This window comes from Sardina pilchardus, chromosome 4 (genome assembly GCF_963854185.1).
Source record: "Sardina pilchardus chromosome 4, fSarPil1.1, whole genome shotgun sequence".
NCBI lineage: Eukaryota > Metazoa > Chordata > Actinopteri > Clupeiformes > Clupeidae > Sardina > Sardina pilchardus.
Window position 1 is genome coordinate 5474570 of NC_084997.1, and position 10995 is coordinate 5485564.

Sequence of the window (10995 nt, forward strand, 5' to 3'; positions counted from 1 at the left end):
AAGTGTTTTGATAATGAATCGCAAGAATCTCCCACTGCTTATGCATTTCTCTGAGGAACAGGGCATTGCTGTCACCTACTCCCTGGACCACAGCACCCTCTCAAATCATTATAATCATTGAAAAGACTCATAGCAGACACAGCTGTATATTTTTGGCCCCAAAAACGTTTACATATGCTCAGCGTCCTCCTTGCCCCCTTGGTCTGCCTTGCATCTGCATATTTCACACATCCGTCCATCCAGCCCCAGAGCGCAGCGGGCCTGGCCTATGTTGGGGTGCTGGTGGGCCGAGCAGCTCAACCTGCCAGCTCCCCCGAGGGCCTGCGGTGTGAGGTGCCATTAGGCTGATGGGATGTGGCAGCTGGGTTAGCTTCCTTTAGCACCCAGCCTCTCTTCATGCCACACTAATTACAAGAACCCAAACCTGCGACCGAGGAGACAGACTTATTGAAAGCTAATGAGGTGAGCTGGACTGGCTGGGTGGCGGCTTGGTGGAGAGAGAGAGCGAGCGTGGCTGCTGGGCCAAGCACAGAAAATAGTTTGGGAAGGAGGGAGAGGAAGAAGACGAGTGATGGACAGAGAGGAGGAGAAATACTGTAGATGGAGAGAGCTTCTTGCTGCGAACGACAGACGCTAATTTGTGGTGGAAATGGGGGTCCAGCGAGTGGAGCTGGCAATGAAAGCAGAACAGTGGCAGTGCACTCAGCTGACATGAGACACAGCACTGATTAGAGCCTCACTCTGGGGCCCATATGTGGCCCATTCTCCAGGTGGAGAGAGCGAGGTGGAAAACAGTCCAGCTGGAGGGGTGAGGATGAGTGTAGAGAGGGTGAGAGAGGAAGAGAGACATGCAGAAAGAGAGAGAGAGAGAGAGAAAGAGTATCCATTTGAGACATGTGACTGCAACAGCATGTGTGGCAGTTATAGTCAGACAGCACCTGTGTGTGTGTGTGTGTGTGTGTGTGTGTGAGTGTGTGTGTGCGTCTGATAGAGAGTGTTTGAGAGAGAAACAGAGAAAAAGAGAGAGTGTGTGTGTGAGTGTATGTGTGTGAGAGAGAAAGTGTGCGAGAGAGAGAGTGAATGTTGTCATTACAACACTTGTCAACTTTCCGTTTCTTTTATCAGAGAAAGGCACAGAATTTATTTGAGGACCATGATGAGATTCTGTGTGAAGGACAGCGCTGCCGGCCATCGCTAGCTAATCTGTGCATTTAAAGCTCTGCATGATGATGATTTTCCAAAGAAGCAAGCGCTTGACATGAATGTTTTATTAATCTCACTGACTCCAGCTTATTGGCTTGTCACTCTGCCAGCAGACAGCAGAAGAGCAAAGTCAGGGGTAATATATCAGACAAAAAAAAGAGCCATTTGCCTCCCTCGGTTGGGCCCAGTCCTTTGTCCTACTGCCTAGCAGATGGAGATGTTAAAAATAATAGCCCACTTTCTCCGACAGCCGTGTTTCAGAAGTCCACAAACCACCATCTCTATACAGTCATCTGGCTTTTGACTTCCAGTGCTTTAAAAGGGGCCGTGAAACAAAGAGACACTGTTGCTCTAAGTCATTCTGGTGAAGCCTTTCCTAGTACTGTGCAGACTAGAGCTGCATCCCCAGAGGGAAGTACATGCTTTAGTCATTGAAGGGGGTCACTGGAGAGAAATAACAGGACTGCCACTGCATATTCAGCGACACCAATGCACTAGCCCTGGAGCGGGAGCAGGGGGGGGGCATATTTGGTGGGGTTTTATTTGGGCAAAGCAGGTTCACTGTACAAACACTGACAGCGAGCGGGGAAGGTCAGGGAGGACTGTTCCCTGCGATGTGGAGCGGAGGCTAGGGGCAACAGCACACCGCACCTGACCTGGTGACAGCCAAAAAAACAAAGCCAGGAAAAAAGTAATCAGGTTGGAGTTTTTTTTTTTCTCCACAAAAGTGATCCTGAGAGGATGCACTTCCGAGGCTTACAGTAGTCGGCAGGACCTCTCTGCAAACCCCTCTCACACCAGCTACTTCTTCAAAACTCCCCTGGGCCTCGACTCCTGGCAGGGATGCAGTGTGGAGGAAAATGCGAGACCCAGTGGAGTCAAACGTCCAATCAGCCTCCTCTCCCACTATCTATTCCTTCAGCGCTTCGTTGACTGCTTTCCACTCACACATTTTTTTTGCCCACATCTCTGGCCCCCTTGCTTGGGAGGCGGAGGCTTGTCCATGCCAAATCCATCAGTATGAGGTGCCAGTTAAAAGATAGTGCCACGAGCTGCCAAACGGAGCAGCCAAACAGATGAATGTCCACAGACTGAGTGGTCTTTCCCCTGCCACGCCAAGGGCATTCACAGACGGATGGACTCAGCGAGAGTGAGAACTGACAAAAAAACACTGGGCACTTGAGGGACTATCAATGGACCAAGAGACAGTCCGGGAAAAAAAATAACTTAAATGGAAACGATTCAATGGGAAGAGAGAGGTCACATAAAAGATGGATATTGTGGGTCTGAATGGCCTGTCCATGTACTGGTGTGTGTCCACATGTGTGGGATAGAGGGAGAGAGAGAGAGAGAGAGAGAGAGAAAAGAGAGAGCGACATGGGGGAATAGAGAGAGGCTGTAAAAGAGCAAAGAGCATCTGTCTGGCAGCGTAGTGGCTCTTAAAAGAGAAGGAGCTGGCTCCGTACGAGGGCGGAGGACCAGAGCGGTGTCAGAGAATGTGTGTCCTGTGGCCAGCCAGGATAAAGCGTCCCTGTCACGGCCAGCACAGCTCCCCAGGGCTGGGCCTGATTAATTGGGCTGTCCGGCCCCTATGATAGTGGCTACTTTAGCAGCGAGCTCACGGGAAACTCACCCATGTCCCTTTCACTCCCGTCCCTGCTTGGGAGAAAATGAGGGGAGGTAAGAAGAGGTGGAGGGATGAAAAAAATCTGCTAAAATTAGATATGCTCCCCCCCCTCCGTCTGACTCCCCTTTTCCCTTTCACCCCCTTCTCTCTCTCTCTCTCTCTCTCTCTCTCTCTCTCTCTCTCTCTCTCTCTCTCTCTCTCTCTCTCTCTCTCTCTCTCTCTCTCTCTCTCTCTCTCTCTCTCTCTCTCTCTCTCTCTCTCTCTCTCTCTCTCTCTCTCTCTCTCTCTCTCTCTCTCTCTCTCTCTCTCTCTCCCCCTTTCTCCTTTTCACTCGTCGCTACAAACAATCTTGCATCAGCATCCCCCTCACCTTGCCAAAGGGGTGTAATGTTTGGGTGCAGGCGCGTGGCGGTAGGACAGAAGGGGGTGGTAGACAAACAGCAGGCGTCTCAGCGTGCTCACTCCGCCTGCTCTCGCAGGAACTCCATCACTCACAACAGATGCTTCACACACAGATATGGATGCTGACTTTATTCTTCTTTTCTTCTCTCCCCCATGTGTGTTAGGGCATGTGTGAGAGAGAAAGAGAGGGAAAGAGGACGAGAGAGAAAGAGGAAAAGAGAGATGAGGAGGGAGAGGGAGAGGGAGAGGGAGAGTGTGTGTGCATGCGCGAGACAGTGAGAGCGAGTGAGAGGGAGATAGAGAAAGTTCCCTGCTTTGTCCATGGCACCGGTAAGAGCTGTGATGAAGCACCGCTGTCCCAGGTAAATGGCCACAGAAGGCAAAATGCAGCAAACGTTGACATTGGGCTGGTAGAGATATTTTGTCATTTTCTCCCCCACTCAGGGATCTCATTTTTTCTGGTCACTCTCTCCCTCATTTCTGCTATTCACTGCATCCAGTAGGAAATACCAGCTACCAGCAAGGCAATGCAGAGCTGTAATATGAGGCCATATATGAAAACCAAAAATAGAAATTTGCAAAAATAGCACTGCCTGTTCAAAGGCAAAGAAACAAAGGTTACAACTCCAGTGGAGATTCCAGTGCCAATGGCAACATCAGTGTAACTGTCCTTCTCAGCCAGTGTCTGATTTCAAAACCCCCAAAACGATCTGGTGGTGAGTGACTGGCTGGACCCTGCTCTTCAGCCTGGAGTTTTGCCTGCTCCCCTGCATCCAAAACAAAAAAAGCCCTTCGTCTGCACAGCCCTCTTCCTCCTCCCCCTCCCCCTCCTCCACACGCCCAACCTCCAGCAGCCAGTCAGCCAGGCAAGGTCAATTGCCTCTCCCCCCGATCTCATTCAGTGCTTTATGTACCTTTACACCTGGCATTATTTCAGCTCTGCTGCAAGGTGACTGCGTACGCTTCAGAGGTTCAGCTATCTGATGGTGGGCGCAGTAGAGAGCACCAGCACACACTCAATGCAGGGCATCCTTAAAGGGCAGGGTCAGGTCTCTGTTGCCTATGCGTCATATACATCTCCTCCATGAATGAATTTTTAGTACTGTTGTAATCATTATTCCATCTCTCACGCATTCCAACTCAGTTCCTTGTTCTTGCCCCAAATTGACCTCGTAGAATCCCTTCTCTCCCTTCTTCCCTCTCTTTCTCTCTTTCTACTGTCTGTGTATTCCCACACTCCCTGATGCCTCCTTTACAGCTGCTCTGTCAGATAGCTGGCTCATTTACGAAAGGTCATGCTGGTGAGAGATTCATTTAAGAGGACAAACGGGAAGAGGAATTAATAGACATCATTGCATATCATTTCCTAACTTTATGTCTGAAACTACTGTAAACACAAAAAAAAATTATAGTTAAAAACTTGGTAAACTAACATCCATTATATTTTTCTGTGCCATGTCTGATTTGATACACTGTCTGTGTTGTGTTTTGATAGTACACAACATTTTGAATGCTTTTCCATGACAGTCATCATCACATAAGGCTGTCATAATTGCACCGCGCGCCGATTAGCAGTGAATATTCTCAAAAGGACTACAAAAGGAAAGAGCCAGAGAATGAAAAAAGAAAAAAAATGGTCCCCCAGAACTGAAACATGAAACACTTCTCACAAGAAAGGGGACCCTGACTGCATTGGAAAGTTTGCCAACCTATTATTATTCTTTTATTTGTTCAATCTTTTATTATACAGGCAAAGTGAGAGCGAGCAAGAATAAAACAAGTTGCTGTCAACCACTTCTGAAGGCATAACAAGGCAAAGTGTAGAAATTAGGGAGACACAATTAACTGACTTAATTCCCCACACTGTGGTAATGAGTGCGCTTTAGCAGAGATTAGCCATATATTCATTGTCATACTAATTCCCCCCTTTTTAGGGCACACACAAAGAGGCGGATGGAAGCGGAAGAAAGGGAGGCAGACTAGTGCGGAGGCACGGACGACTGGAAGAGCTCGGCACAACAAGACTGACGCTGTCAATCAAAGCGGAGGCTTCGCTGCCATTGCTCATGAGTCCTGCGCAAGGCTTCGTCTTCGTCTTCAAGCCTCATGGCATAGAACCCCTAATTGCAGCCTGACAGACAAGCTCTCTGGCTTCTGAGTGAAGCACAAAAGAGGCACTCAAGCTTGTTCTTGGTCTTTCTTATTCACATGCTCCTCAAGTACATTTTGAATGGCATTTTCTGTGAGTCACTGGCGGACTGATTTGAATTATGTTGATGCAGGGAGGTGAAATTGAAGTTCAATGTAAAACAATAGCTCCCAGCATCTCCAGCGCAAACTGACATGGTATTATTTGTCATTTTTGTGACAGCAGTTCTCCATCACCTGCTGATTTATCTGAGGATGCAACATGCAATGCCTGTTTATTTCAAGTACGTGGAGAACTCCTCACTATAACTCAGTTTTATGCATTACACAACCTTATAATTATTGCACACTCAATTATAATGTATCACACATACAAACACATCAGTGTGATTGCCACCTATAGCGCAGTATAGACAGTACATACTCATGCAGTATGTACACATTGTATATCCATTAATGAAGCCTGCGTGATTAGAAATCTCTGCAGGCCTTATCTTGCCCCGGCAAGCAATCTGTACCTCTTCCCACACACACACAACAAACAAATGCATATTAGGAGAAAACCATTTAAAATGTATGCGGCGCTCTGTGGAGGATGATCAAATATTCCTGGCAAGACTTTCAGAATGATACATTTCTAATCTCTTTGTGCAATACTGAGGCTTCTGATAACCTTACAAACAAAAATACATCCAGTCCCGAACTGTGTTGGCAAACTGCTGTTGAGGGTGCTGAACACCTGACCCTTCCAACAGATTCCACTGGTAACAGACAGCATAGGCAGAAGAGCCACTAAAACTCACAGTGCTGATACTGCTGCATACTGTACCTACCTTTAATAAAACACTGCCAGCAACTCACACAAATCCAATTAGAACTCCAATAAATGAAATGAATACTGGGCAGCGCTCAAAATGTAATCTAGACCGTCTTAATAAAGGCAAGAAGGAGCGAGCTGGTAAAAACACTCCCATTCTCATGATCTTATGGTTTATGTCTATGGATGTAAAGTATGGCAAAGCAACAGTGCAGTTTTCTCTGTCCTCCTTTTAGACCTGTTCCTTAAACACCAGCAACAAATATCCCTGTAAATAAGACAAATAACGCACAAGGTTCCCTATTCAAATGAAACAATGCATCAACCACAATGACTGAGCCTCCTCATCATAGTGTAACTTTGAGACGCTACATACAGTATAGGGCAGCCTATGGTCACACTTTTCTCATTACCCAACATCCTAAGGAAGAGACCATGACCAATCTGACCACTATCCCTGAGGCCCTCGACCTGCTCGTCCACTCATCTCTCTGACCGGTTGGCAAGAGGAGAAAGGCAAGGCTCCCAACGCTGCTGCTCTTCCTGGGGCCCGGCGTGTTCACCAGGGGCCCTGGGCTCGAGTGAGACACTCCAGGCAGGGGCAGAGAGCGCCACGCTGCATAGAAAGAGCCGCCTTGGCTTGGCAAGAGGAAGGATCTGTGGGAATCAAAGCCCGCTTTTCTTCCCATTGAGCGCCACAGGCGCCGGGGTCAGAACGCCTTTCACAGGCTATGTTAGATGAACAAAATGAATAAGACGCCTTTGTGAGACGATGGCTTATTACTGTGTGGGCAGGCAAGTGTAACACCATCTCCGCATGCTTTGATAACACAGACGAGAGGAGAGGGAAGGGGAAGAGGCTGCTGCTCTTGACACCATGCGCAATCACTGAGGACATCCATTGGCTTTGTTGTCAGCTCTCAGGATCTGAGCCAAAGTATGTAAACATTCCGATGGACCATGAACTTCAGAGATGCATGCAATTGAAAGAATGATATCAAGTAGCTTTCAAACATACAGACCTTGTTGATCTGTGTCAAGGGTTGTCTAGAAATCAGCTAATAAAATATGTGACCATTGTAATATAATGCCATACTTGAATACTGCTTGGCAGCACTGACAATTTGACGTTACTGTAAGTCAAATTGAATATTGTAAAGAGATTTGATTTCAAATTCAATGCAGTATGCATACAGAAACTAACTCGATAAGATAAAAAGGGCAAAATAGAACAAGGGTGGTGTAGACCAGTCATTCAATCCACCCCAATCTGCTATAAAGCACTGAAATACAGATGACCCAAGAGGCAGCCACTGTAGGCTAAACTGAGACAAGGCACTATCCTAACCACGTCAATGCACTCATTAGCAGGCCTGGCCCTGTTGACCTGGAGGCAAAAACAGTCTCCTGCATGGCCCCACTCTGTGTCTCTGGATGAGACCGGAGTTAGACAGATCGCAGGCCATTACCAGGCAGAACCTATGGTGAGTTGTACGAAGAACCACCAATGCATTCAATCTAACTTTGTACCTAGGACCAGCAATAAACATAACCCAAAACTGACATTTAAAATGTCACTGCCCTCTACCACTACAGGCTGGAATCTGAATTGTTTGGTCCAGCATCGGAGAAAAAGGCAGCACTGAGCAGGGAAATGAGATTGAAAGCAAGTTTAATTGCCAGATGATTAATTTTCTTTGGTACTGAATCTCTCTTCTCACTGACTGGAGTTAATCCATGCTTAAGCCGATTAACACATTGATATTTGTGTTCTCTGGTCTTCAATCAGTGTTTTCCACAAGAACTGTAAAATGTCATTTAATGGCCTGATTCAAATTCACAGCCCTTGGCTGTCAGACTGGAAATGCATTGAATTATTATTTTTTAATAGATATACAGTAGATTCCAAACACAATTTACAACATAATTTAATTCTTATCACATAAAGTTCATACAGCAATCACAGCAACCAGCAGAATAAATCATCACAGAAGAACACTTATTAAGTCATTCAATCACGACATACTGTACGATTGGACACGTGAAAACTGCACGAGATGGACTGAAGTAAAGTCTAGTATCAGTGTATTACCCTAAAAGACTACGAAGGCAAACATCTGCAAACGATTTTATACGATCGGAAACAAAGAACATCGACCCTTGTCCTTCCACTGTTCCAAAATCTGTGCGCCTCTTAGCACAATGTCTCATGGATGAAGCAAACGCACCAAATCCTGTTGCTAGAGCCAGAGGTGGTGCACCGCTCTGTGTTCAACATCAAATGATTTAAACATCCTCTATGTTTCAACGTCGGCTATGTTGGCTGTATTCACATCAAAACAAACAAACATAACCGCAACTCAAGGGTTTTTTTATTATTATTATTCATAGGTATCTTGAGTTGGATCAAGAAGGTGGATAAAACGCGTCTGTTGAGGGTGTAAAAAAAGTACGACATGCTAATTAAAAAGACCAATGGCAAGAAAATATGTTCTTGTTGATACTAAAACAAAGTAATGCATAGCCTACTTGTGAGACAGAAATAATTAAATTTCATTCAACTGATGTCACGAAAGACCACTTAAATGGGAACGTGTGGAAATAATGTCCACATAGCATGTTACGTTAAACAAAATGATTAATGCTTTACGCACAGTATTGCTACACTCAGCACGAGGACATTGGTGGAATGTTTCTGTCTGTATGCGTGCGTGCGTCTGTCTGTGTGTGTGTGTGTGTGTGTGTGTGTTTGTGTGTGCATGCTTGGTCCTTATTTAACGTTAAACAAGAGCTCAGTGGGTCTCCGGATCATACTACCACCATGTGGATATTCGAGTTTTTAAGCTCTCAAACGGAGACGTTTATTTTGGCAAAGCCTTATGATAGGCTACATGTGCCACACTTTTCAAACTAGCCCAAGAAATTAATTAAATGTCATTTGAATTAACTTTAGTGAGATACATTAAGTCAATAATTCAATCTATCAACTCTGAGGTACCCATTCATTTCATAAGCAGAAATTAGTGGAATGATCACAAGATGTGATTCATTCTTAAACTAACTTTTATTCAATCATGGACAGGTTATGCGACGCTCGGGTATAAACAAGGCGGGAATTCTGCCGATATGGAATAGCAAATGCTCTGATGGTCTGTGTGCGTAGCCTACACCTATAACGAACGGAGAGATTATAAAAAATAAACGTAATCCTAATAAACTGAAACGCTAAACAATCAAATGTTAACATCTACATCGGAAACAAAAAGTTTGGCAGAGCGATGGGAAGAAAATCCGCGTGGACAAAACATGTTTTATCCAGTAACACTTATTGTTCTCCTAAAAAGCGACAGAAAAAAATCTGGTCAGGGTAAATTCCTTCTCCCACAAGGGACGGGGTGAGAATAATAACGCTCCAGTTGGAAGCGCTAGGCTGCTTTGGTAGTGGGACACGTGTGATACCGTTTCACTGCCCCATTCTTTGTAGACTACATTCAACAGTGTCTTTATGTGTCCACACCTGATCTGATGGCTTCTTATTTAGATCCTCAGACTGAAACTGAAGTAAAGAATCGGTTCAACAACATAAATGAACCTGTTTTCTGTGGCAAAAAAAAACACTACCTAGAGTTCACTGCAGGCTGAAAAGTGAAACAAGAATCGCACCGAATTTTGTTTTCAGACCAGTTGAAAGGAAATCCAGTCGTTGTTTACGTATCAATTAAGGTTTTTACCAGTACATTTTCAGAAAGCTGCGGAGGTGGCGTCTGGTGTTTCTGAGGCTACATTAGCGTTAGAATTGCATAGTGGTCATGTCAAGTTAATTGTGCTATTTCCGATTAATCTGGATATACATTGCATCCGCTGTTAGGATAAAACAGATTATTCTTTTTAATCAGATGCTGTGAGCGACCCTTTTCCTCAGAACGACAGGAAAGTAGCTTTACCATTCGGTAAAGTGAACAGTCATGACAAGCTTGCAAACACTGCTGGCAGAACTGTCACTCACCTGACTGAGAGGTGCTCATCCGAAACACGACTGAAGTCAGAAGAAAGCCAAACAAACACGGAGAAGACGCCAGCTTCATTTTGGGCAGAAAGGTAGAAGTAACTCCTATAATTCACATGTCCAACACCATATCCCCTTTGCGGTTATTAGCCCTATTATTTTAATGAAGATGTTCAAATGTCAGTCTCTGTGCGCACTTCTACTTTGCTGTACTTGTCCGCAAACTCTTTTTTTATTGTTTACGTTCCTCGATGAACTGTCAAGAGTTTGAAACAGTGGCGTTTCCCAGGCGCGCAATATAGTGGCTAGACTAAATCGCAATGCAATGCTCATGCCATTACTGTCTTCAGACTTCAGTACGCAGACGGCTCACAGGCTAGACACTCCCCCATACGCGCGTCCCCTCTCCCTCTCTTTCCAGACATTGGACTATACTAGAGTATGTACAAGTACTCGTAAACCCGCCCTCTTCAACTCCGCACCTACTACTATAGGAATGTGAAGTCTCCGAGTTCCTCCACGTTTTCGCCTTGTGATGCACCTGCCTGTCAACGTGGAATAATCACTAATTTCTAATAACACAAGCCCCTCATTATGCCTATAATCACGTTACAGTACAAACAAGCACGGATGCATTATTTTAACGTCTTGATCATGAAATGCGGATGCCGCGCAAAACGCATGGATAAATTAATGCGACTTTATCGACGACCTTACTAATAATATTCTTTAGGAATTATCCAACATCACTGATGCACTTTTACTACGTGGCCTGTATGTGGTCTTCTACTT

The 10995-nt window shown here is 45.3% G+C and overlaps 1 protein-coding gene across 3 annotated transcripts in view; it reads right to left on the reverse strand.

Moving 5' to 3' along the window:
* Nucleotides 1-10499, reverse strand: part of LOC134078119 (receptor tyrosine-protein kinase erbB-4-like) — a 222629-nt gene extending 212130 nt beyond the window's left edge. For all 3 annotated transcript variants that reach the window (XM_062533796.1, XM_062533797.1, XM_062533795.1), the window contains exon 1: nucleotides 10204-10499. In XM_062533796.1, coding sequence (XP_062389780.1) covers nucleotides 10204-10282 — 79 coding nt within the window. In that variant the 5' untranslated portion in view covers nucleotides 10283-10499. The remainder of the gene's footprint in view (nucleotides 1-10203) is intronic.
* Nucleotides 10500-10995: the final 496 nt, after the last annotated feature.